This window comes from Phasianus colchicus, chromosome 3 (genome assembly GCF_987193195.1).
Source record: "Phasianus colchicus chromosome 3, bPhaCol1.hap1.1, whole genome shotgun sequence".
NCBI classification, from domain to species: Eukaryota; Metazoa; Chordata; class Aves; order Galliformes; family Phasianidae; genus Phasianus; species Phasianus colchicus.
Window position 1 is genome coordinate 83,494,341 of NC_143438.1, and position 27,959 is coordinate 83,522,299.

At 40.7% G+C, this 27,959-nt stretch overlaps 1 protein-coding gene across 1 annotated transcript in view; it reads left to right on the top strand.

Moving 5' to 3' along the window:
* Nucleotides 1–265: 265 nt before the first annotated feature.
* FER1L6 (fer-1 like family member 6) overlaps nt 266–27,959 on the top strand; it is a 66,795-nt gene continuing 39,101 nt past the window's right edge. Inside the window, exons 1-15 of the mRNA XM_090138302.1 lie at nt 266–593; nt 1,522–1,546; nt 5,071–5,153; nt 8,385–8,511; nt 9,458–9,512; nt 9,588–9,719; nt 10,035–10,097; nt 13,865–13,943; nt 15,006–15,162; nt 16,247–16,433; nt 19,088–19,280; nt 20,267–20,613; nt 22,679–22,787; nt 24,052–24,232; nt 27,610–27,730. Coding sequence (XP_089994428.1) covers nt 266–593; nt 1,522–1,546; nt 5,071–5,153; nt 8,385–8,511; nt 9,458–9,512; nt 9,588–9,719; nt 10,035–10,097; nt 13,865–13,943; nt 15,006–15,162; nt 16,247–16,433; nt 19,088–19,280; nt 20,267–20,613; nt 22,679–22,787; nt 24,052–24,232; nt 27,610–27,730 — 2,187 coding nt within the window. The remainder of the gene's footprint in view (nt 594–1,521; nt 1,547–5,070; nt 5,154–8,384; nt 8,512–9,457; nt 9,513–9,587; nt 9,720–10,034; nt 10,098–13,864; nt 13,944–15,005; nt 15,163–16,246; nt 16,434–19,087; nt 19,281–20,266; nt 20,614–22,678; nt 22,788–24,051; nt 24,233–27,609; nt 27,731–27,959) is intronic.

The window sequence follows — 27,959 nt, forward strand, 5'->3', positions numbered from 1 at the left end:
GAGGCAGAATTTTAAGAAGCTGCAAAATATAGAAGCTACCTAACAATAGGCAATATGCAAACTACAAAATGCAAAGATGCAGACCTACCTAACAAGCTCTGTGTTAATGTGTGAAAAGGCTGAAGGCTGTTCTTTCTCTTTCTTTGGTTTCTAACACTCAGATCAGGCTGATTGGAGTGAGAGCCACACAAACCTTTGATCATCTCTGAACTGATGGTTTTGATGGTGCTGAAAGGTTTGCTGAGGCTGCTTCTTCCAGGGAGGAATGGGCCTCGGGGGAAAGAAGGCGGCTGTCCCACTAAGATTGTCTCCTGCCAGGAGTGTGCTGGCAGCTCATTCATCCTGTCCTTATGTGGACTTCTGGATGGTCTCTGGAGACATTCCAGATAAAATTGGGTTCGTCTGTGTGCCTGCCCTCAGTGTTTCCAAGGGTTCTCCACATCCACCTCCTTGGCTGTGTTCCTCTACGCCAACTAGGAACACAGTTCATGTGTCAGCACTACAGAAAGCCATTCCAAGGCTGATGGTTGCACAGATTGGCCTTGACCAACAGGAAAAAAGTGATTTCCTTCATCCCATGGGAAGTGGGTCAGGTAACCTGCACCCTAGAAGTGTCTCCATGGATGGTGAAAACACTTGGGATGTCAGAAGCCAACACCAGACTTGGGTGAGATGAGTCTCTCCAGTACCTTTTCGGGATGGAGTCTACTATCCATGTCTGGAAGTGAAGACTGAATGGATTATGTGTGACCATTCATACAAGAAGAAGGGATTCTCCTCAAATGTGAATTCTAAGCACATGGATTTCTGGAAGTGCTTTACTGGAAGATGAAACAGTAAGTTTAAACTTACTGTAGAAAAAATCAAAGAAAATTCAGTGTGTGTTAAGGTCACTTGCACTCTTATGCTTACAAGTCTGAAGTGTTCTTTTCTGTGATCTTTCCCTTAAATTATGTTGCAAATAGCAATTATGGGATATCTGAGAGAACATTATGCAATGCACGGTGTGATCACGAAGCCTCTGTGATAACAGGACAGCTTAAATGAAAAAGAAGGGGCATGAAAGGATTTTTTTAGAAAATTGACAAGCTCAAAAGCTGGAAGCTGTAATGGGTAAATCTTGATGAGAGGGGAATACAATTTCTGAGTCTTTCAAGAAGTATGATAATGAAGTCAGAACCCCAAAGGACCTGTGACAATGGTAGAGGGAAATGAACTCTTATAAATCAAACACATTCTCCCTATAATCAAATGCTACTGAGCAATTGGTGAACCACTCTTACTTACTACTTATGCTGGGGAAACTTCAATTAATTGCGGTCAAACTAAGACTGCTGTTGTCACTGTGCATATTCAGAAGAAAAAAGACTATCCTTCCTCTAGATTTTTCACAATCCCCATCCAGACAGAACTGAGAGATTCTATTTATTTATTTATTTATTTATTTATTTATTTATTTATTTATTTAAGCAATGCTCTCAATTAGCTGTGATGGCAAATTTCTAATTGCTTCTTTTTAAGGTAACTACAATAGGAAAATTCCAAGGTAAGCATGTCTGTAACCTGTAGAAACTAATTTCCCTACCTCCGCTTTGGAAACTAATTTGTTCTACATGTATCTTAAATTTTTTGGCTTCAGGAAAGAATGAAATCCTTCTTTGTCTTAATGCATTGTGTAATATATGGGGTCTGAACCTTCACTGCAGTCTGTCAGCACTACCTTCAGCCTTTCAGGATGAAAGACTTTTTCTGCACCCCAAATAATCTGCACCCTACGTGCTTCCCAATTCACCAGATTCTCAGAGTGCTGTATTTGTTCCTGACTGACAGCCAGGGGATTCTCTGCAGAGCACTGGAGAAACTTTTTCATTATATCTGTCTCTCAATATGGCTTTTAAATATTATCAGCTTCTCATTCTGGCTTGCTGTAATGTTTTCTTCAAAATTAAATGCGTGTTGAGTTTGCAGGTGAGTTAAGGTGTTTGAGCACTGATTGGCATCAGATTTGCCCAGTTTGTGTGTGCTGGTTTGTCTGAGCTAGCTGGACTGTACTTTCTCCCAGGAAACCTGTTTTTATTTATACAGAAATTTAGACAAACAAATCCTTTGATGATAGGGGAATAAAATGTTGCCATTGTAATAAATGCTTTGTTTTCACTCTTACCACTGGCATTACTAGCAGAAAATTCTCAAGTAGTATAGATTGTTTCTCCCTCTGAAATATGAGACATATTTGTTTCCTTGGAAAAACTGTAGTATGAAATCATGCCCATGGAGACCTCTTCTTGAACTAATGTTACCAGTAATTGGGAAAATGATAGAGAACAGGGGAAATTCTAGGTGGGTTGATAGCTACCACTGCTCACAGATTTGTGTGGGTTTCAGTGAATGCTTCAGCTTTAAAAAATAGATGTAGAGAACTATGTTTTCAAAATATAAAAGCATGTAATTTCAACATTTCAGCTATGCTGATATGTGTTCTTTGTAACTTTTCACAATGCCTGCAAACAGAACTATTTATTTCACTCTAAGTACATAGAACGTGAAAACTGAGCAAAGCTGAGAGTGGGCAGGGGAGATCTGCAAGAATGCAACTTACATTTTCACCATGAAGTAAAGCAAAGTGAATAATTTGCAGCAACTTTGGATTTCTGATTATATGCTAGAGTGGTATGATTAATTCAAAATAAGTCTATGGGGTTCTATCTAATGAAAATAGCTTCCCAAATCTGTTTTGGTTCTATTATTTTGCTCCCTTCTCTCCTCCCCCCCCCCCCCCCCCCCCCCTATTTTTGGTCTTAGTTCAGGCCCTCAAAGGGCAGAGTCCATTATTGCCCACTCCTATCCCAAGCACTGTTCAGTTGATCATTAAAGAGGAACTCTTGTGTATGGCTCCTATATTCTTGTAACTGTTTTGCCAAACCTCGATTGGCATCAGAAGGTGATGCATGCAGACTGTAAGGGTCATTATTAAACACTGGCTTAAACCTCTAGAAAACCAGAAAAAATGAAACAACACACTCCACTGCTCAGAGGTTTGATTGCTGCTCCTCAGTCTCCTCTCAAACATTGAATCCTGCAGCTTAAAAGCACCCTTTTTGTTAAGGGAAAAAAAGATAAGAAAACGATGAGATGAGTAAAAACCAACCAGTCTTTTCCCAAAGCGTAAGGACAGCTGTGTTAAATTTCCTCACTTCAGTCTCTCAGGGAACCAAATGCAGGACAGCAAGTATGTCCATCCCACTGCTCAGAACTTTGGGTTAAAAGGAGAAATCCAGGCACAGTTTTAGCACAAAAATAGTTTATCTTCCATGTTGCTGAGGACTGATTCTGTGCTAATCTCGCCTCAAGGACAGTGGGGTGAGGTCCCATCTTCTGTTGGATCCTGATGATCTGGAATTGGAAGTAGATGATCTTTGAAATCTCTTCTAACCCAAGCCATTCGCTGAATCTATGATCTTCCCCCCTTGGCTTTTCTCTGCAGTATATGAACTCCTACCTTGGCTCTAGGGTATGAAGAATCAGAAGTTGGAGCAGGAGGTCAGGTTGGGAATGGAGATTGTTACATTTATTATTCTTGTAGTCATACTTTGTTCTTTGTCTGTAAAATGACAGAACAGCCTCAATGCCCCATTCCAGGGCCAGTGCTCCTGGATCCACAGTACAAACAAAGGGGATTTGATAGGATTATGTTATCTGGCCACCAAGGAGCATTCCTTGGAGTAGTCTATGGAAGGAATAAGAATCACAGAATCATAAAATCATTTAGGTTGGAAAAGACCACTAAAATCATCTAGTCTAACCATCAACCCACCACAACCCTGACTACTGAACCACGTCCCTCTGTGTGACATCTACTCTTTCCCTGAAAATCTCCAGGGATTGTGACTCCACCACCTCCCTGGGAAGCCTTTTCTAGTACCTTGCCAAGAAGACTCTTTGTTGAGGGGAAAACACTGTATGACTTACAGAGATGTTTCCTTTTGTCTTCTTCTGTGAAACTAACTGCAAAACAAACTACTCTGTCTCTCTACTCTCTAAAAAGCTGAAGGAGCAATGGGAAGGTAAAATAGGAAAAGGCAGAACAGCACAAAGCTCTGAATAACCAACCTGGCTCCTTGCTGTTGCTTGAAGAATGCTTTAACTTAGTTCATCAGCTGAACTGCTTGCTGCCAGAGGGAGATTTGCAGTGCATCCCTGATGAATGTCTTGTCATGTTTTCTCTGTTATGGCAGCCAGCCCAGGTCAGTGCTGGCCTGCCTGGATCTCAGCCTATCGGTGCCTGCTGCTCCCAAATAACTGTGCTAGGGTCCTGGCTGTGGTTAAAATAGAATGAATGCAAGACATAAGAAATCCTTAATGAAGGCAAAGCCACTTTAACCATGATCGTAGAAAGCTTGGTTTTAAGCTGCTGAATTCCCTCATTCAGTATGGGGGGGATTGGGAGGCAGAAAAGCCACATGCAGTGGTAGCTGGGGTTGGTGCTAGGCTAAACTGTCCCCATAAAACAGCTTGAGGAGGAGCTCTTGTCCAGCTCTGCTTGTAGCTTTGCTGCTGGAGGGAATGAGAACTAATTAAATGAAAGGCAAAAGCTGTTGTGGTGAATATGCCACCAGTGCTGTGCACATCCACACCAAGGAAGTTTAAACAAATGATTTTATGTTTGTCTTAATTCACTGCAAAACTGCTTTTGGACTGGAACCTAAAATCTGTAGGAAGTTTTTGTTTCTAGTATTGCCACAAGAGTGAGAATGATGTGTGGCAAGTCAGTAGAACTGGAAACTTGAACTTCCTTTTTTTGCCTCTTCCTGCTGTTGGTTTGAAAAGAAGCTCTGGCTCTCTGTCAGCATGCTTGCCCATATACTGCCAAATTTTTAAAATAAACTAAGTTAGATGAAGCATGAAACTGGAGCATTTTCTTGTTTGCTTTCAATGAAAGGCAAATCAGAATATAATGATATTGCTTGGAAATCAAAGTGCCCTCTCAGCAGGTCTTTGAATTAAATCAGAGTCCAGCACAGAAATGGGCTGGAAGCTGTTACAATGATTGTTTTTCTTTAATTTTTTCAGAAAGGGGCTGTTTGGTGGCATGAAGCTGAAGAAGAAGAAAAAAGGAGAGAAAGGGTTGACCATTGCAAACAAAGACGCGCTGGGTAAGGCCTCATAAATCAATACTGCAACTGGCGAGAGCAGGTTGGGGATCGTATTATACCTCATTTCATGTGAACTCTTTTGAATTGTGTCTTACAGTTGCTGCCTTAGTGTTGATAAAATGGGCAGTAAATTCTTTATCACTCTTAGGTAAACAGAGAGATTACTCTTTTTGCATTAAGTATTTTGTTAAATCCACCTTTGGATCCTGCAAGTTCAAACTACTGTATCTGATAAAGTAAAACAAAAATAGGCAAGTGGCAGGATTTTAACAGTTTTTTCTGATCTGGTGGAAACATCATTTCACAGTTCCTCCTGAAGATCTGCTTCTTCTAGAAACCTGCAGAATGGTGGCTGGATAGGCTGGATATATCAAGCAATTTTCCTGTTAAGTATATGGTGGAGTGGTTTTCGTTTGCTTCCTTCCTCTGTTTTTGCTTTTGTTTTTTATCTTTAACAGATGTAAGTGCATCCATAAGACATGCAGAGTCTTTTATTTCTTACTCTTTAACATATCATTGTTTTCCAAGCAAAGGAGATGCTCTCCAGCATTCCTAACACTGCCATTTTCCCATAGTCCTCTCATTCACCTCCACAAAAACTCACATTTCAGCCACAACAAATTCTTTGCTTTCTGTGATGTTATGTTACCGTTTCATGCCTCAAATTTAATGAGAAGTTTAAAATGTGGACTCCTTAGTGTTTAGTGCAGTCTGTAAATTACAGTGCTGCCATAAACCAGCCATGTGTATCTTGACTCACTGTTGGGCAGAAACAGGAACATTTATTTTGTGTCATAAATACTATTTAGCTAAAGGGCACTACTTTAAACAAAAAGATTCTCTTCTGGTCCTTACAGCAAGGAAACTCCACTTCTGGAGAAGAGAAACCAACACCATTAAACTTCTCAGTAATGACAGTTATGTTAGAGTTTATTTACCTTATGCTCTATAAAATATGCTACGAGATAAACTACATGGTAACTTGCTTTAGTTTACCATGTAATCATTTGTATCTGTGTAACTGCTTATTTCAAATGATTCTATCTTTGAGACCTTGGATGGATTGGGGTCCTTATGCTGCTTCTTCATATTATAATTACTGTTTTGTGGAAGAGTTGGAACTAGCAAAGATGCAGATATTAGCATCTCTTTCTTGTGTTAAATGGGGATTTGGGCTTAGGAGTCCTAGCAGAGAAGTGTGCAGTGAGGGAGTGTGGTGATTCATTAAACCAGTTGCTGTATGTACACAAAGGAATAATTCCTGCTGTTATGTGCAATATATGTATGGTTATTGAGTAAAAAAGGATATTGATTCAGATACTAAAATGCCAAGAGAATGGAACTGTAAAGCAAAAGAAGTGTTGCAAAGAGTTTACATCTCAACAGAAACGTGGACCTTGCAGAGAGTGGCCCAGGCACTGGCACACGTCTGTTCCCAGCTGTGGGGTGGAGGGGAAGATTTTTCTGCTTTAGCCTACAAAGCAAACAACACAGAGTACTACAAGCCTCTAATTAAACAGCATGCTCTAGAGTAAATAGGATCTGGGGAGTAGTCATGGGGACTTGGTACTACAGATGCAAAACTCTGGACAGACACCTTTCACTCAAGGACTGTAACTCAAGTCATGTCTACATGGATACAGAGTCAACCCACTCTCCCTGTTCTGGGCAGAATGAACAAGAGCCAGAGGGGCAGTCAGAGAACATATATAGTATATGAGATTGCTCCATTAAGAGGCTGGGTATGTCAGCTCAAGCACAGAGCTGCATAACAGGGCACTAGGGCACCCAGGCTGGCTTCTATGCTGTCTCATGTCTGATCACCTTCCAGCACAAGCAGAAGTCCTGTCTCTGTACCTGTCTGGTGGTTTGCTGGGAGCAGGGGCTTGTGGAATCCAGCTGCAGAAGGACCACATTCACACCTGACAAGTGCTGTAATTAGAAAGTGAGTTTTAATGTACGGTGGATGGTCCTTTGCTACCATCAGCAGTTTCTAAGTACTACTCAAATCACCATGCCTTTTAAAGGGATGTGGAAGCAGTATTAAAACCCTTCATAGAATCAAATAATTGCTTCAGTTGGAAAGTACCTCAAAGAACATCCAATTCCAACCCCCCTGCCAGGGCAGGGCTGCCACCCCCCAGATCAGGCTGCCCAGGGCCCCGTACAACCTGGCCTCAAATGCCTTCAGGGATGGGGCACCACAGCTTCTCTGGGCAATCTTTATCTAGTTTTGTAGTTGGGATACAGTGCCACAGAACACTTGCAGAAGATACATTTGGATGTATTTCCTTTCATTTGATGCAAGGATGTCTCCACAAGGTTGTCTAAGCCTTTAAGTATTGCTGAGCAAGTCAGTTTGACTTTTGTGGGCACCGTCTGACATCTTCTAGACCAGAAATAGCTCAAATCCAGAGTCACTGAACATTTCTTGCTTATCTGTGTATATTAGAACAAATGACAGGCAACCAATATCTAAACTTTCACCTAAAATGGACAGGTCCCTTCCCAGGGCGGGTACTGAACACAGACACACTCAACAAAGGGCAAAGATGCTGGCAGAACTTCTGGTGGGCCAGGAGAACTAAGCAGAGCAGTGTGGGAAAGGCCACACTGTCCAAATGTAGATATGTACCTCTGAGCTCGTTACTGGGACTCAGGAGAGTGAGGAAGAAAAATAGGCACTTCTGAAAGCAATTTGTCTCGTTTGAGCAGAGCTGTCTACAAGAGATTCAATGAATCATGTTCAACTCTCTTTTTCTGTCCTTGATCTACCATTTGTCATCTCTGCAGCAGGTAAAGGTGAGGAATGATTTCAAAACTAGGCTCCAATTTGGTAACTTAGAGGGAAATGGAGGGTGTTGGATTGAATGACAGATTCACTGCTGCAAATACAGGCAAGTAACGGTGATTATCTGTCCCACCATCTTTCTAGTAGATGAGAGATGAGGCAGTCAGGTGCCATTGGTGTATGTGCCTGTTGTAAATGCACATGGTGTGATGAGAAGGGCTGTACCCTCAATTTATATGTAGTATAATTTTTTTGCACAGAAGAGAACCTGCTGTTGTCATCAGGGCTGCTCAGTACAAATCCTCATTGTGATCACTGTGATACCCAAAAAAATAAAATATGCACCTCATACTGATGAATTCACTGCTCTTCTCCAAGTTAGCTTTTTCTGGCAGAAATCAGAGACTGGGTTTATTTTCTTGATTGTTTTTACTCACCAGGTGATCATGATGAAAGTGAAAATCTTCACCATGACACTCTTGGAAGACAAGAAGAGGGAAAGGAAGACCTGATGAACAGCAATGCATTGTCCAGTGCTTTTGGATCCTTAAGCCCAGAGAGGAAAAGGTTCTCCTTGGTGTATTTTATGTCCCTCAAAACACCTTTTCTATCTTTCTCAGGAATTGTATTGGCGTAGGACAATGCATCTGTTGACAGAAAATCCATTTGCTGCAGTGATCCCTTCACTGCTTCCACGTGGCAGAGTAAATGTGCTTGTCAGCAAAATATTATCAGCTCAGGGCAGATTGTCACCAGGTGCTATCTAGTTCAGGGAGAGATTGAAATGGATGCTAGAGGGCCTGAACTCTGCTGCTAATGAGAATGAGACAAATTGGCCAGCAGTCTCTATAATCAGGTGTTTTATGTATTTGTTTTTCAAGGAGTTAAGTTTGATGGGATCAATGGGTGAGATCATTTGCTTGAATGGCAGGAAGCTGTTCTGGGCTGTGCAGATGCAAAGCATTTCCCTATTACCAAATAGATGAAAGACAGAGAGATCTAAGAGGGATGTCATGTAAATCCAGGTATAAAATTTTATGGTATTCAAGGAGTGATTATGCTGGATTCTGCCACTTGAACTAAATAAGAAATGTGCCATCCTATTTTCATGTCTTATGAAAAGCAATAGAAAAAAGTAAAAGACCAACTGGCACTCTTCTGCATGGAAGCTGGAGTTGCACCTCGCATGTGCTAATGAGAGGCACAAGCAGAGCAGTGCTTGTACCCATCTTCCAACAGGAGAGGAGGGGGCTATTTTGTTTTCCATGTGCATGGCTCTTGCCCATAGACAGCTGCAGTGGTTGAGATTGCGATGCAGCTGCCATCTGATCACAGGTCTGAGCCCTTGGAGCCACACATGTCCCTCTGATGGTGCTTGAATGACTGCTGGTGAAATCAAGCCTAACAAAGCTACCTGCCAAAAACAGTTTAGTTACAAAAATTCTTTGCAACATACATCCAAGTAGTAGGTCTAGCCAGAGATGCCTAATGAACTATTTTGTGGTTGATACAGGGCAAAGCTGGTGCCCAGAATTCATGAAGAGGAGATGAAAACCCAGAACTACCAGGTGAGCAGGGGGTGGCAGCCCTTACACACCTTTGACATGAGCTGGGAAAATATGTGTTGTCCCTGTTCCCCACAGATTGCCATCACCATCACTGAGGCCAGGCAGCTGGTGGGTGAGAACATTGACCCCGTAGTGATCATTGAGATCGGTGATGAGAAGAAGCAAACAACAGTGAAAGAAGGCACAAATGCTCCCTTCTACAATGAGGTTGGTGATTTCTTTTGGGGAAGACATTTTCTTCAGTGGTTCTGAGACGTCTCCACTTGGTGGCTTGAACTGGAATGGACAAGTTGGTAGCATCTGCATATCTGAGCAGGGACATCTGTTCTATAGCAAAGGGGTCTGGGCTTTCCCTTTTGTCCTGGGAACAGGGAAAGGTCTGCCACGTCCACCACCACCTCTCTAGCTCCCAGATTTTATTCTCAGGGCTCTGTGGGGTAACTGAAAAAGCTAAGCCATGATGCTGACAGTGCTGCTACCAGCACAAAGATGATTCTGACCTGCTGTCCCCTTCTCCCACAGTACTTTGTGTTTGATTTCGTTGGACCACAGGTGTTTCTGTTTGACAAAATAATCAACATCTCTGTAAGTACCTAGGAAAACCCAGTACAGTAAGTAATAGTATCTGTGTCATTTTGGCTCTGAATGTTTCTTCCTAATGCAATTAAAAAGAGAAATAATGTTCGGTACCAAGGGTGCTATGAAAGCAATATGAAGTGTTGGAAGAGGAAAGGAGAATGGAGAGGAAAAGGAGGAAAGGCAGCTGGCAATTATTTGAAGGAAAGCAAAGCTAAACATAAAGGAAGATGAGGTGTTGATTTTCAGGGAGACACATTGCTGGCTTGGCACTCTGTGAGACAGAAAGATAAACTTCACCTTAGAAACATTACAAGATCATAGAATCATAGAATCATAGAGGTTGGAAGGGACCTCTGGAGATCAAGCCCAACCCCCTGCTAAAAGCAGCTTACCTACATCAAGTTGAGCAGGAAAGCATCCAGAACCTTTCATGCGGTGTTGTTTTTGTTTGTTTGTTTGTTTGTTTTCCATTTCTACTGCCAGAAGTCCCACCACTTGGGATGAACAGTGAGTTGTTGTCCTAGGGTAGATCATTGATTTTCCTAAAGTGCCTTGTCCATTTCAAAAAGTACACCAGGAAATGCTGTGTTAGCTGTGCTTGACAAAGTCAGGCTATGCTCAGGAGCTGCAGGAAAGCACATGAGCAAAACCTTCTTGAGGTGTTCAGAATGTGCCTGCTTTGCAGAGCTGATTATGAAATGACTTTTCCCAGCTAAAAAAACCAAAAATATTCATTTAAAAATGACCATCTGAACATCTGGATTCCCAGTGCTGGTAGTAAATTGACAGAATCCTAAGCTCAGATCCACTCAATCACATACACATCTCAAATACATGAAATTCATAGCTGTACAGGATATCTGCAGATCTGACCTTCACATATCCCCAAGGACAGAGTTTATTACAGGCTGACATTGTTCCCTCTTCTGTTTGGGAGTAGATATTGTATAACTGTTAAGATTATATCACAGCATATGGCCTTCGTAAGTTCTTCTGATGTGATAGCATATAAGGACAACACTGACACATCAAATATTGTGAACTACTGCATTTTGGGAATGTATAGTAATTTTTCTCCAAGGTACAGTCAGTCTTCTGGAACTGATATTCTTTACATAATACTTATATATCTCCAGTGGTGGACAGGAATATGTCAGCTTTCTGAGTGTTGATATATGGGGAATGTGCCAGCATTAACTGATGTCAATCTGCATAGCTTCATAGGGCTCAGAGAACATTTTGATACAAACCTGGTGAAGGTGAAATTAAAGAAGGCGTCCTAGATAAAAATGACATTTTAAAAAGAAAATATTAGCGTAGTACAATGCTCACTGATGCTACAGAAATGAGAAATTCACAGTTTTAGAGAATGTGACATGTTGGGATAGAAATAAATAAGAAAGAAAATATACATTGGGAGAGAAGGAAACCTTGGGGGATGGAAAGCTTCAAGGCACTTGCTTAGCATGAATATGACTTAAAGAAAAACAAAGATTGGTAGCTGCCATTATCAGCAATCACTCATGCACTGAATCCACATAATCTGTGAAAACAAATTCATCTGCATCTGGAAGCTCAAGGAAAGCAAAAAAGATTAGTGCTATTTTGCATGAGTTCAGCAGTTCATGTGCATTCAGACTCTGAATTTGAGAAGAAAATGAGATTTTCCATTTCCTAGCACCTACTAGTGAACAAATACTTTTCTCCTTTTATATTTTCCAGTACATTCCAGAAACCTTGTAGTAATGTTCTGGTGCAGCTGAGATGTCCCTTATGCTGCAATACTAAAATACTCCTCAATTTAACCTGTTTATACTTTTATCCTCATTCAGAAAATCTGAAGAAAATTGTCTCTAGTCTGGAAAGATACAAACCTTTAATGTGCAGTGTAGATGTGATGCTCCCTTCCAGGGAAGGCAAGAGACGTTTACAATAAACTTAATGCTTGCATACTTCGCTATCATTAAAAAAAAAAAAAAACAAAAAACAAAACTATGCTTGAAGAAGTACCAGGAGAAATACAGAGCACTTAACACAAGCATTAAGGTATTCCCTCAGCAGTTAAAAGTGCCATAGAGGGCTCATCCAAGGACATCATGTTTTACACAGCAAACCTCCAGATAGAGTAGTGAGGGTTACACATCTAACGCTGCTTGAATACCTTGCCATACCCTGGAAAGAAAATACAAAGAGCAGTGAGACAACATCATGTCAGACTTAGGCACACCCCATCCTCTTGTTTCCAAGGTCATAAAGCAACTTCAGTGTTTTGATCACGGAAAGCCTACATCCTACTTCCCCATTCCACCCACCCTTACTGGTGGGACAATAGATTTGGGTAAGCTTCTGTCCCCATGTGGTTCTTCCAAAACTATGATCTTGTCACATGGCAAGATGAAACCCACCAGTTTTCATGGCTTATTCCTCCATGGGTACCTTAGTCCAGCCTTGTCAGAGCAAAGCAGCAGCACTGTGAAGGAACCTGGTGGCATAAGGGATTGAGAAAAGCAGCACCTGTGCATGAAGCACTCACTGGCTTGACGCTGACTCCTCTCCTACACAAAGCTCAATTAGTTTTTAAGCTTTAATAGGGTTGAATAAAATTTCTCCTTTGTCTTTTGATTTTTCTGTCCTACTTCAACAGTTTCCATGTTGAAGTGAGGTTTTACCAAGGACAAAATCACAGAGGCACACTGGAGGGTAACACAGAAACTGAAGTCACATGATAAATCCAATAAAAAGTCCAGTGTCCCTAACATGGATGTGCAAGTCCAAAGTCAGAGTATGAAGTCTTTCAAATTCCTAAAATGCTCTCAGATGTGTGAATATTTATCTCCAAATTCTCAATTTCACTTTTGTGAAACTAAACACAGGGACTAATTTGCAGTTGGGCCAAGATTTTCTAGATGACTTAGGCTGTTTTCAGAAAGTATTTCACAACCAAGGAGTGGATTCCAACCTTGTCAGCTATTTTGGTGAGAGGCATATTCTTTAAGAAATCATTTCCAGAGCCAGTCTTCCCTTAGAATATGTTGCTAGCACTGCCTTGCCTGTAAGATGGAACACACAGACGTATTTGAAAACCAAACACAAAAGTACAGAGATGTAGGAATCATCTGACAAAGGAAAGTTATTAATCAAATTTGAGTTCAATTGAACTAAATCAAATTCATTACTTGGCAGGAAGGCTAAAGAGACAGACTCCCTGGGACCTGCTTGCCATCTCATTTACATCCACATCACTTCTCTGACTTCATTAATATGGTGGGGGTTAAATCAGGACTGAGTCTCTTTGTTTAATACATGTTGAAATGTTGCAAAGGAACACTTTAATTCTTTCTCCTGTGGGTGTACTCAGTTCATATGGCAATTCAGCTATTGCACAAAAAGTGATACAGTTTCTGCAGCCTAATGTGGAACCAGCTGTGCCCCATGTGTCTGTCCTTATTATGATTTATTTAAATTTACTGGGATAAGTAATGTAACTACATCTGCTCTGAAGACATATCCATCTGATTCCTTATTTGGGAGTAAACCTTCTTACACATCCTGGGATGAACCTGGGTGATTCCAAATGAATGCAACTGAATTGATTTCTAGATTGGCAGAAGGCATGAGGGAAGAAATTCCAAATGCTCCCTGTATCTGCAGCTATAAGCAGTCATCTTCATGTGCTGCTCAGTGTCACTGTTTACTACCTCTGAACCAAATGTGATCTTTAAATTGCTCTTACGGTGATAGAAAAAAACAGTAACACTGCATTTTTGTAACAGGTTATGCACCATAAGCTGATCGGGAGTGTGCTGATAGGCTCCTTTAAGGTAGATCTGGGGACGGTGTATGCTCAGCCAGGTAAGCGGATTCCAGCCTGTTAAACCTGTTAAATGAGTTGGGAGGAAGGAAGGGGGAGGTGTGTTGCTTTTCCACTTAGGTGCTTGAGGTGTATGTCAAGGGACGAACTTAGCTGGATTTTTGGAAGGTTTGTCTTCCTATATGGATGACAGATGACCAGGCAAAGTTGGTTCTCTGGAAGGAAGAAAGTTCAGCACTGATAACACCTTGACAATCTGCCCTTTGCTAGAGTCAGCATTTAATTAGGGGGTCAGAGTGGGCAGCTCAGTGTTTACAAAATCTGAACCTACCTGTTTGTTACCACTTGTGCTGGCAAAAGTGGGGGGAGGTGGGAAGAGAGGAGAGAGTGTGGATAAAATTGTGAGGAGAGCACAAGGTAAGAGGAGACGCAGACCAGAAAGGAGGAGAGAAGAAGGAAATGGCAAAGAGCTGACTATGGCTCCACTGCCATCTTCAGAGATATCCAGCGCTTACTGAAATTTGTGATTAAGGAAGGATTACCTATCCCATTTGTGTCCTGTTTTTACAGCCACCTACAAAGTATATATCTTTTTCTCTTCCACAGTTACTCAGGGACCTCTTTAAATTCCTTTCTAACCTAAGCCATTCTATGACCTGATCTCTTCCTAGTCTTTAGGAAAGGATGCATGTAGGCCACTTGCTGTAGGTGTCACTCAGATACAGCATCACACAGATAGAGACATAACAGCAGAGCCATTCAGGCCACCCTCTTGCTGTAGGAGAGTACTGAAATCTTCAGACAGTTCTCATGAAAAATCAGGTCATTCTTAAAGCCTCAGCCTTAGCTTAGCTGCTGAAACCTTACCTAGCCTTCCCCTGGTCTTCAGTTATTGAACCTAGTAAACACTGATGAAAATAACCTTCTTCCCAGTGAGACCTACATCAATTCTCTTGTCTTCCTTTTTGTTCACACAACATTTTCGATCCTCAAATCCAGCTTAAAACATGAATGATTGCAGTACCCTTGACGCAAATGGAAAAGAGCAAGTTTTGCATGTTTTGCAGCTTCCATCTTGGTGCTTAAGTTTGTCCATCTTACAGGTCATCAATTTTGCGACAAGTGGGCGCTTCTCACAGATCCTGCTGATATCAGGACAGGAACCAAGGGATACCTGAAGTGTGACATCAGTGTGACTGGGAAAGGCGACACGATACAAGCCACACAAAAAACAGCTGATACTGAGGAGCAGATTGAAAAGTACTGCAATAGTTTCTTTCTTACTGCATCCTTCTTTACTAAGTACCAGAAAAGTCCTCTGCTCTCTTTTCACTCCTGTCATTGCTAACACAGGGTTAATAGCTGAAGTTATCATGTGCCTGGCTGTTCTGATGTACTCAAAGAGAGGTTTTTATAATCCTCTCAAATAAATTGAAGAGCATGTCACAGTCACTTATCTGTAGCTGATAGAGCTGACCAGAACCTGTGGCTAAGTGCCAGATTATCCTTGATAGAAGATTCATTGATTTAAAATCAATTGAAATATTTTTGAAAAGCAGTGAAGTAAGAAGAAAAAGCGTGAGAAGCTATTAGTTCTTATCTATCAGATATGTGCATATTATATTTTCCACATTCTTCAATAAACTCACATGCACTCTCCATGAAAAATACAGAAATTGAGGTGGTAACAAGCTGCCAGTATACTTTAGATTTTACAAGAGAATGTTTCTAGTCAATACTGACATATAGGACCAAGTTCATGGAAGGCCACCAAGATATGGGACTGGATTGCATGATCTACAAGGAGAGCTGGGAAGATTCGTTATTTATGAAAATGAAGGGGGATCTTACTGCCATCTTCAGCTCTATAATGAAGAGGACAAAGCTGGATTATTTCCAGAGTAGAAGAATGAGAGGCTTTGGATACAAGTTAGAACAAGGGAATTGCCGAACAGAAATAAATAAATTTACATATTTTGTACCATGGAGGTGGTTAAATGTAGCAAAGGCCAAGAGAAAGTGGAGATACTCAGAATTTATCAGAGTGCTGAGCAACCCGATCCAGCTATACCTGCTCTGAGAAGGGCATTGAAATATCCAGAGGTCACCTAGAAATGATGTTTTCTGTGCCTTTAGAACCACATATATGTCAACAGACATGTTTGCTGAATAATGGTGTATTATTTTCTCATAGTAACCAGAAATGTTGCGGTTCTGGAAATTCAAAAACAAATGTATACCCCCTTTTTTATTTATTCTCAGAATGCAAGCTAACTTTAGATAACAATTTTGGAAAAAAAACATCACTTCCAATTTTAAAGAAGTGTCTTCTCTTTCCTTTCAGGAATCTCTTGATCCCCAAAGGATTTCCATCTGAAAGACCATGGGCCAGATTTTATGTGAGAATTTACAAAGCAGAAGGACTTCCAAAGATGAACTCTAGCATCATGGCAAATGTCACGAAAGCATTCATAGGCGACAGTAAGGACCTTGTGGATCCCTATGTGGTGGTCATGTTTGCAGGTCAAATGGTAATTGGGATCCTCTTGATCACAAATGTAGGCCTTCTTTCTTGCTAGCTGTATAGCAAGCAGGCAATAGAGCTGATGTCCTTTAATTTTTTGTTGTGTAAAATAGGGAAAACACATATTTCTTTCAACAGAAGGAAATTTTTCAGATCTTAAATTACGCAGGAAAAAAAGTGAAATAAACTCTTGATGTCAGCAGAAAAAACAGTATCATCCTCACAGCAGTAGGTTGGAGGCAGGCAGCAGTAAGGGAAAGCAAATTCTGCAGATTTTTTAAAAAGCATCAAGTTACAAAACAGCAAATTATGCAGTGTGGTATTAAGTCAGTCCTATAATCTGATCTCCTTGAAGTGAAAAAATGAAACAGGATTGAAATCAGTAAGGTAGGTTTAATCTGGATTGAATTGATGGCAAAGAAGAAAAGAGAAGATGCCCAGGGATCCAGTGCCCCTGTTACGACCATGAAGGACCATGTCAAGGAGCTTGTTTTGATTATTACCTAAATAATGAAAGAACCTAACTGAAAATTATTTGAAAGCAGCAGTACTTTCTGTGTGCAAGAAAGCCCAGGGGAGAGAGGGGAGAAGTATATTTCATCCTTTACAGGTTTTAGACATGAGAATGAGGTCTTTTGTGCTGAGTTCATGTTTTGCTGTGAACCCAAATGGTGAAGTGTTGAAAGTCTGAAACGAGTATGGGTTAAAATGATTGGTCAAATGTGTGCAGATAGTTTAGACTTAGTAGAGATCTGAAGAAAACACAGGAATGGGTCATCAGTGTGAGTTTGCATGCTGGCATGTCAAATATGGGTCTAGCCCAGTTGGACTTCCTTTCTTAGTTGTTTTCATCAAATGTGAAAATAGAAGATCTGTTGCTGCTGTGATATGGTCCTGCCATCTCCTTCAGGCTAGGAGAAGCTCCAATCTCTATATCTGTAGCACACAGATACGTGCCTAGAGCATGAGCCACAGAAATCATATTTTATACAGAATACATATTTTATATTTTATTACCTCGATTAAGGTAATTCCATTGGTACATAGAGCCTGGCAGCAGTAATGAATTTAAGCTTTTATGAGACAAAATGCATGGCATTACTACTACCAAGATATTTCAAAAGCCACTTTAAGATGTGCGTTTTATAGCATAAACATAAATGTCTGGCTTCACAGATATGTTTCGTGCATAAGGGTCCTGAAGAATTAGAAAAGGGAAGGGAAGAGAAAGAACTAAGAATTAAGGGAAGGAAGAATTAAGAAAAGGAAAGTCCAGAAGGGTGTATCTGGAAAAAGATTGAGGTATTCAACAATTTTTTTGCCTCACTTTTCACTAGCAACTACTCTACACACTGCCCTTGAGTAGACAGTAGGAAGGTGGGAACCAGGGGCACAATGCCTCTCCCACTGTGAAAGAAGATAAGGTTTATGAGTGCCTGGGAACCTGAACATCCAAAAGTCTATAGGTACTGATGAGATGCATCCCAGAGTCCTGAGGGAATTGGTTCATGTAGTCACCAAGCCATTCTTGATGATATTTGAAAACTCATGGCAGTCAGGTGAAGTCCTTGGTGACTGGAAAAAGGGCCAAGAAAGGTAGGAAGGATGACCCAGGGAACGACCAACCTGTTTGTCTCAGCTCACCTCAGTGCGAGGGAAGATCAAGATTCCAGGAGGATAACTCCTGGAAGCCATGCTAAGGCACATGGAAGTGAGGGAGGTGATATGGGATAATCAGCATGACTTGAACAAGGGCAGGTGCTGCCTGACCAACCTTGCTGCTTTTTATGATGGCATAACCATGTTGGTGGACAAGGGAAGAGCCACTGACATGCTCTATCTGGACTTCGGTAAGGCCTTTGACAGGGTCCCTCATAATGTCCTTCTCTCCAAATTGGAAAGATATGAATTTGATGTGTAGATTGTTCAATGGATGAAGAACTGGTTGAGAGATCATACCCAGAGAGTGGTGGTCAATGGCTCAATGTCTGGATGGAGATTGACGATGAGTGGTGTTCCTCGAGTTAGTACTGGCACTAGTGTTCTTTAACATCTTCATCAACAACACTGACAGTGGGATCAAGTGCACCCTCAGCAAGTTTGCTGATGACACCAAGTTGTATGGTGTGGTCAACACACTCTTTAGCAGAGTCTGCTGTGACAGGATGAGGGGAAATGCTTTCAAATGAAAAGAGGGAAGATTTAGACTGTAAGTAAGGAAGAATTTTTTTATAATAAGGATAGTGAACACTGGAACAGGCTGCCCAGAGAGGTGGTGGATGCCCCACCCTTGGAGACACTCAAGGTCAGGCTGGACCAGGCTCTGAGCAACCTGATCTAGCTGTAGGTGTCCCTGCAGGGGAGTTGGACTAGATTGCCTTTGAAGGTCTCTTCTAACTCAAAAGATTCTATAATTCCATGAATTAGATTTTATTCTAAGGTGTGCTGTGCGCAGCTAAGAATTCTTAAGCCATAATGTGGTCTTTTATTAGATACTGAGGGAAGAATAAAGCTAATAGAAAAAGCAGAAGTACTTGTATCACAGGATATTTGTGCTTAAAAATTAACTGGTGAAATGTTGCTGAGTGCAATTAAAATACTCATTGCTGTTCTCAAGAGTCTAATCCGTGCAGAGTTGCATATACTGGACTTTCATTTCAGGGTCGGACAACTGTGCAAAAGAACTGTGCAGATCCTGTATGGCATGAACAGATTATCTTCAAGGAAATGTTCCCTCCTCTCTGCCGAAGAGTCAAAATCCAAGTCTGGGACGAGGGCAGCATGAACGATGTTGCCTTAGCCACCCACTTCATTGATTTGAAGAAAATATCCAATGAACAAGATGGTGACAAAGGTAAAGGAAAAATGGCTGTTCCAGAATATGCCCCTACAGTAAAATCCACTTGTTAGAGACCTGAGCACTGATTAATCCCATTTTACGGATTCCCAGTGTTCAAGTAAACATCATGACTTTTGTTGGTTCTCAAAGTCCTTCTCTTTGTTGAATTCAAAGTTCTACTGCACTGTGTTTGGTGTATGGTAGTGTGCTACTTCCTTACTTGTTAAAAGGCTGCTGCATTAATTGGTACCTTCTTTGTGACTGGCAAAAATTTTCTCCAGACCATTAGGGATAACTGATGTAAATTTACAGTTTATACTAGTATCTCTTTGCCAATGAAAGCACAAAGTGCACGCCATAGGCAGAGCAGGCATTTATCCAGGAAGAGAAACGTGTTTTGTTAGCACTCAGCTGGGTGCTACCACAGCTCAAAGAGGTACCATAAACAAATTTGTAAACCCTCATGGATGAAACTCACTGCCTTGACTCTTTTCACTGATGACTGAGCATATGTCTCTAGCCTAATTTATAATGTGTTATCACAGTGTGGAACACAGCCAGTTATCCTTGGCAATTCAAATTTGTATCTGACTCTTTAAACCAAAATCATATGAGAAATCATAAAAGGTGAGAAGTGACATGAGCCTGTGAACAGCAAGGTGAGAAAGCCTCTCCCACCATGTCCCAGTCCTCATCCTTTGGGACCAAGGTATTTTCTTCCAAGAAGTTTGATAGGTCCTATGTTCCCAGCACATGAAGCATGAATAGCTTCTGATAAAGAACTTCAGATTGACAGAGTCCTTGGTTGAGTATTAACAGCAGCTACTGAGTGCCTAAGATTTGCCCTGCAAAACAGTGGTCTATAGGAATTGGTTTATACCTGCACAGAAATGGACCCAGGCTTGGCTTTTGGAGCAAGAGAGGCAAACTTCATGGAACAGACTGCCAGGAGTGTGTGCTAATGCCTAATAGAAATGCCATAAAATGTGCTTTATCCCCAGGGTTCTTGCCTACCTTTGGGCCTGCCTGGATCAATCTCTACGGCTCAGCCAGGAATAACAGCCTCATGGACGACCACCAGGAACTTAATGAAGGTTTTGGAGAAGGGGCATCTTTCAGGGGGCGTCTCTTCATTGAGATTGCTGTGGAGATACTTTCAGGAGGAGCTCGTGAGTCAAAACTTTCAAGAATCATCAAGGATATCAAGTTGCCAGCTAAAGATAAAGATAAAGCAGCCAAAGGAAAAGACAAAACTGACAAAACAGGAGAGGATGGAAAGTCAGCTTCTCCTTCAGATAAGACAAACTCAACTGAAGTGGAAGTTGAGCAATTTGATGTGCCTTCAGAGGTTGGTATGATATTAAGAGGTTGATTGACACATGCCCCTAAACTTCTGAGGATGCCTTTGATTTATATATATGCATTTAGATCATGTAATACTTCTGTTATATGCTCCCCTCTTGCTGCCCCCATAGTCTTTGTATCTTCTGATAATAAAGTAATTCAAATGGAACATTAATATGTATCAGAAACTCAGAGAAAGTACTGCTTAGGACTCGGGTTTCCATAGAACTTATCTTCTGTATTATTAGTCCTTCTGCACTGTCTGTATCTATGTATTCCTATTAGAAACCTGTGAGGTAAGAGTTGCCAAATGACACAAGTCAAGGAGCGTGTTGGCAGAGAAGTTGTATGGATAACTGCAGGCCAACATGCAAGTCTGGGCCCTGGTCTTACTTTATGTACCTATCTAGCTCTGTTCTTCTCTGGAGACTGTAATAGCAATGACATGAGAAGAAATTTATTTTCATATAGATTTTCTTCCATACAGAAGAAGTCCATTACTGTAAGAGGCTCAAACAATGTGGCTTTAGCTGCTAGCTAAATACTCCAGGCAGAGGAACAAACCCTGCGGTATCACAAATAAATATTAATAGCAGTAATAAGGTTTTATTTCTGGCAACCATGCCTCAATTTCCAGTATGGAATGAGTAAGAAGTAGCAACATAATGCAGTGCATATTCTTTTGTTTCAGCAATATTTCATGCCTATAATAGACGAAGTAATTGTATTTCATCTCTCTGAAAAGTAAAGTGGGAAAAGGAGCCATTACAAATAAGTTGGAAAATGTCTCATAGAGCCTCTGAGACAACAGAGGCAAATTACCTGGCTCCACGGGTGAACTTTGCTGACTGATTCCAACAGCAAGAAGACATTAAACTTTTGTTATTTCCTTTCTTTGTAATGGGAGGTAAATGTGTGTCACAGTCTCTGAGCCTCAGCATTAGTAGGCACACTTTGCTTTGGGTTCATACTGAAAATAATCAAGGTGCAGAGAAGCTAAAGCTTCTCTGGAGCTGCAATCTGCTTGTGAAGTTGTGTTTGATCTAAAATGCTGCTAATTCTTTTGTTGGAAACATACGCTCCTTTGCTGTGGATAGCAGAGGGTTATTTTCAAAAAGAAGAGACTGTAGGCTACGTCAAAAGCTGTTTCTGCTTTGCAAAAGGCAGGGAAACTAACGTTCATAGATAGATGATTTTTTAATCATTTCCTCACTCTGTTCAAAAAGATGCTCTTTCTGATCTTGCCTGATGGGCTTCAGTGCACTGATATTCATATGAGGAGATCAGTAGCGTTTGTTCTGTGGAGTTTGCGGCAGTCAGTATATGAACCTGGGAGAACTTAAGCCATTAAATTCAGTTCATTTGAGCTTAGTCTTGATTTGAGGTTAATAGGTTGCTTTGTTAATGGCCCAAGAGGACTGAAGGTCTCAGCTGGCTTTCCTTGAATGAGTTTATACAGAACGAAACTGAGTCTCAAAACTCCAAGAAGTGACATTTTTTAGTGCCTGATTCTGTGTCATGATTGTTTGGTTCCTGTGCTTCCACTTTATGTGAAAAACTGACAACAGTTACCAGTGTCTGTGCTGTGATGCTGGGGAAGGCAAACAGCAGAGAACTTCATAACCCACCAGGTCGACACCTTGATAATGCGAACACAAGAGCAGTAGGTTAAAGTCACTCCTGGGGAACAGAGTTGGGCAAGCAGCAAAAAGTGCCCTTGAACTACCAGAAACTTATTGATGGATTGGTGGTTTAACTGTGTGTGGAAATAAAGGAACTGTGTAAGAGACTACTGGTGAAGACGAATATGGAGTGAGAAGAAATTACTTTTATGTAACCAACTGATATTACTGGATACTGCTGATACAACCAAAGTCCTTCATGTTTTTCTCTTTTTCCAGTAAGAGCAGAGTGGTATTACTTCTCACTGTATAATCACTGGCAATCTCAGGCCGTTAGATCTACAGCAGTAACACAGCTGCTGGATACTTGTCAAGTCTTTGTGCTGCAAAAGAAGAGTAGAAAGTAAAATAAATGCCATTTTTTTCTGCCTTTTTCTTCTCCAACAGATTTATGGAGAGAAATTTGAAGAGTTCCTCCTCTTTGGGACATTTTTTGAAGCCACAATGATTGATAGGAAGGTTGGAGACAAGCCAATAACCTTTGAGGTTTCTGTTGGTGAGTGTGTTAAGCTCTTCTCTAAAGAAGAGAGGATGTCTCGCCTGCATGTGGACACTGTGTGCTACAGAATGCTGTGTATCAAGCATCACCTTCAGAACAAGGCTTACAAGTTGGAACTAAACCCTGATCATCAGGGCAACACGTGGGTAGCACCATGCTCATTCTGGACTGTAGCACCCTGACACTTGCCATCTTTGTGCCTGTGTACCTTGGTGTGCTCAGCAGTAAGGATAGTTGTGCAGGGAGAGGTTGCTCTCACAAATAGAGCAATCAGTGAGTGATATTGATTCATGCTGAAACTTAGCAGGAAGCAGTGCTAGGAATAGCAATAAACTCATTTTGTATAATTGGTTGAGAAATGATACTGATTTTTGTATTCTTGTTGGAGTTACTACTAAAGATGAGTCTGGCTCTGATCTCGGGACATGAACATCTGCCAGATATATGTGCAGTTGAAATTTGGATCCAAATTTGGCAAAAGGTCTTTAGTTACTTGAAGGGCTGAATCTAGAATCCAGATGGGGATGCTGTGTGGGGTGACTCAGCACATTCCTCTCCTTCAGTGAATCTGTTCTGCCTGTCTTTAAGCTAATTGCCACTTTCAGGGATAACATCTTTCCCAGTGCTGATAACTGCCTTTTAAGGAAAAATCTTATCAGAGAAGATGATTGTGTTACTGGCAGAGAATTCTAGTGTCAAGCATGAGGCTGTGGCCTCAAGGTGTTGTTCTTACTAAAGGTCTCTTTGCAACCCTACTTAACAAAAATTGCTTGGCTGAAAATGAGCTATAATGATTCTGAGATCAGGCTTTGTAATTATCATCCACATGTTGCAAAAGAAACATACAGTTACTATTTAAGACAAATATACTCAGGGTTCTGGGTCTAGAAATATTAGCGACAGTATTGATTTTGCTTCTGAATTTCTTTAGTAAAAGAATTCCAAAAGAAAACTGTTGTCCTCCTGTGGTGTTCCTGTGGGTTAGCAGGCAGAGGATCTCTCAGTGATGGGCATTGGTATTCCATATGCCTGTTGGGTAGGGCTGGTAATGGAAGCATGGTTCTGGAGTCTGAACAGACATCGGGATGAACATAATCAGTCAGGACCTTTCTATGCTTTGGTATGTCAGGAACAGATAATGATAAAAGTGGAGGGACAAAGAAGTTTCACTAGTATGAATATTTTTCTTCTTTTTTAAGCCTCATTCAGGTTTACCATCTCCTTGCTAGTCATCTCCTCACTTGTAATACTGTGTCTCTAGGTAACTTTGGTAAAGTTACTGATGGAGTGTCAGCAGGAGCTGGAGGGAAAAAGAAGGCACGTGATGAAGAAATGGAAGAAAGCCTACTACATGATAAGGATGATGAAATGTGTCATAAGCTTGGAGTACCCCTGGCATCCACCACACACCCTGAGAGGCCACTAATCACAGGTGGGAACAGGTGAGGATCTGTGTTTTAAGGCCTCATCATACACAAACTTTGTTCCTCTTTTATAATCCTGTGGGACTAATTAATAAACTCTAACAGCATTAAAATTATTCAGTGGAATTAAGGCTCTCAAAGGGGATCTTTGTGCATCTTTGATTGCATCTTTCATGATAATAAATTTGCCAGGCTTCACTGCAGTGAATAGTCTATATCCAATTTTTCAATATTTTCTGATCTTGACTTCATGGTTCTTGAACTTCTGGTGATTTTTAAAAGGGCTGTGTTATGCCAGTTATATTTCACAAAGCTGTAAGAAAGAGTGCATTTCCTTAATCAGTGCTGCCTCTGGTTTAGGATCCATATCCTGATCACAAGAGGCATCTATCGTGTTGCCATCTCCAGCAGTAGAATAACACATTGAAAATACTGACATGTGATCAAGATAGAAATAGTTTCCCAAAACACTTTTGAGAGCTAATTGTGATAGATGTAGATTTAAATAGCAAGTAGTAATAAAAGAAGAATGGAATAATCAAAAAGAAAAAAAAAAAAAAAGAAGGATGGAGCAATGGATAATTATATGCAGAAGAATTCTTGTTTATGAACAGAAGTGAAAATGTTTAATTCATTTCAAGGATGCCAATGAAAAGTACTTTTTGTTACTTTGGTAGGTAGAACAATCCATGATATTTGGTGTATGCCAAGACTAGATGGTATCTCAATCTGTAGAAGGCCAGGCACTGACAAGTGTACAGATAGAAGGGCCAGGTGGGAAATTTGAACCTGGATCTGTTTGGTTTCTGGGCTTCCCTAGAGTTGAGAAGTGCTTTAATCCTTTCTTTTGATTGGCAGTTCGGACAAATTAAATAAGATGTAGTGGAACAAAACAAATAAGAAAATATAGGAAAATATCATAGCAGAATTTTTGTTTCTGTAGCTAATTAGTAAATTAAAAGTGGAAACAATTTTTTGATATAAAGATAGTTGCCTTTCCTTGTTAAAAAGATTGCAGATTTTTCTACATGCTAGGTTATTTATCCTCCATGAGAGACTTCGGGACTTTTAGCTTTCCCTTAACAAGAATTTAAGGAGTTGTTGAAAAAGAATGAATAATTCTTCAAATCTGCTATTTTCTGTAGGCAATATTAACCAAGTTTCTCTCATTAAAAGTCTTTTTTTCTCAAATTTATGTAAAATGCTGCACTTTTTTCCCCTTCTATCTAAAGCAGTTTGGCCAGCCAAACAGATACTGACTTTATGGCTGTCACCTTTTGCTGGAATTTTACTGGTCTCATCATTGAATGTTTTTAGCATTAATCAGTATTTAATGGGATATTTTAAATAAATTCTGTGTCTTAGAATCATAAATGAACAGTAAAAAAACAATAGCAAGTGTCTGCTTTGGAGAATAAAGCACTCGCTAAGCATGAAGAACAATAAGACTTCTAATGTAGACAATCACAAAATTGCCAGGAATTTTCTACACTTCTATCAAAACATATGAGATGGGTACACTGAAAAATCAGTTCCCTTAAATTCCCCCAGAACAGGTAATAGACAAGAAGGCTATAATTTCCGTATGAGTGTTGGAGTTCATGGACATATAATTTTCTTAATAAATTCCATGAAAGGACTCATGAGCTCTAGAATTTCTGGTCAAGAAGTTCTGACTTAGATAGTTGAATTGTTCCTCTCTCTTATGAAACCACTAAATTCATTACTGCTTGAGATCTACATAGCTCTGCTACGTACCAAATTTGCTGTGTAATGCTCAACTTGCTTTAGGTTACTGAGGAGAAAGTAAGTTGAAAATTTTGTTTCTATTCGATATCCCATAGGACAGTAAAATTGTAGAGGTGATCTTCATATTTTTTGAACAAAAAGCTCATACATAAAACTGCTAGTGTTATGTGGAATTTAGAGTTTATAGATAGGGTTAAGGCTCTGTGCACTGCCTGGCAGGAGTGACAGGTGATTTGGTTTTTGTGGTTTGATTTAATGCTTAAACTCATGGGTGCAGTTCTTTCTGAAATGGTATCTGAGGCATCAACAGAAGTAAATGTTGGAGACGCAGACCATTCTGGGCCCACAGGAGCATGCCCAAATTTGGGCAATTCAGAGTCTGGGGCTCCAGATTTCAAGCACAGGTGGTCAGAATTTTCTAAAAATGTGGTTGTGCTCAGATGGATGGAAGAAGTCAAGTCTTTTCTTCCTACCAAGTACAATCTCCCTTCTTGGGTACCACAGCCTCTCCCAAAGGAGAGGAAATGGAAAATGCAACTATTTATTTTCTGCCAGTTGTTGAACACTGTGAAAGAGCAGAGGGCTCTGGAGCTTTTGTTCTTTATTATCTGGAGAATCAAATTTGGTGGCAAAATTCTTCAGGGTCACAAGATGAGTACACACCAGAAAATAACTCTTTGTTACAGCCTTTTCTAACTGCAGAGTATGTATTGGTGGCATTGGATCGAAGCCAGTCCCAAAAGAACATAAATCAGTTTACAGAGCTTTATTTCCATTAAAAAGCTCTTTGCTGTCCTACTGTTAATTGCTAAAGTGATGAGGCCTCTGGTGTAATGTCCAGTATGGCTAAATGTGATGTTTCATTGCACATTATATAAAGTGAGGACAATGTGCTCATCAGGTACATAGCTTTGGCACTGTGGCTACCACAACTCTAATCAAAACACCAGGCTCTGTGCAGGGCATGTGTTAGTTTGTAGAGACCCTGTTTGTGCTGGTAACTTGCACGTCTTTTAGTACAAGACTCTCTTTTAAACCGAACGAAAAGAATGTAGCTCTGCAAAAAAGCCAATACCACAACTCGGCCCTAAGATTGAAAGTGGGAAAAGAGAGAGCAGCTGATGCTCTATCACTGAGTTATGAGCTAGGTATCGCCTTTGCTGAGGATCTGTCAAGATATGGCAATATCCAATAGCCATTCATTCTGAAGAAACTGTCCCATGAAATGAAAATGGCATTGCGCCCCTGCCATGCCTTTCCTGCCAGGCAGTGCACAGAGCCTTAAAGACATGATAAGGATTTTATTTTTGCCCTTGGTTGTGCTGTATGTTGCACCCGCAAATGTAGCAATGAAGCTGTAGTTTCCCACATTATCCAAGTTTTTCAGACCTCTGAATGCCTCTTTGCCTGACTTTTCTCTCACTCTGGAAAGTACTGGAATTAGAGCCATTAACTTCAAGTTTTTCTTTTCAGGGATCTCATAGGTAGCATGTGATCTTGTAAATAAGTGGTACTTCTGTTTGTTCTTCCTACATATTTACTGCAGAGCTCATGAGAGGAAACCAAATAAATAGCTTTTCATTCCATCACCTCGCCCTGAACTCCTTTCTCACTTTTACATTCCACCCTGTACTTTACTTCTACAGGAACTATCAGTACTTGCCATATGATGAGAGGAAGCCCTGCATCTGTGTCAGGAGTTACTGGGGTGACCAAACCTTTCGTCTGTACTCTTCTAACACTCTTGAAAAAATGGCACATCACCTGGTAAGTGGCAACCAAATTCCCAGGCTTAGGTGTTCAGCAGAGCATGACAGTGGGATGTCACTTCCCCCAGAACAGGCCTCTGCAATTTACCCCAGCTTTGTTTCTTGCCATTCAGCCATTTATCTTAGCCAATGAGGCTGCAATTCTCAGTGGCAGTAGATGTCAGGGTAGACCTTCTGTGCCCACTGAAGTTTGAGAAGTTAACTCCAGTATCTTGCTAAATTTAAGC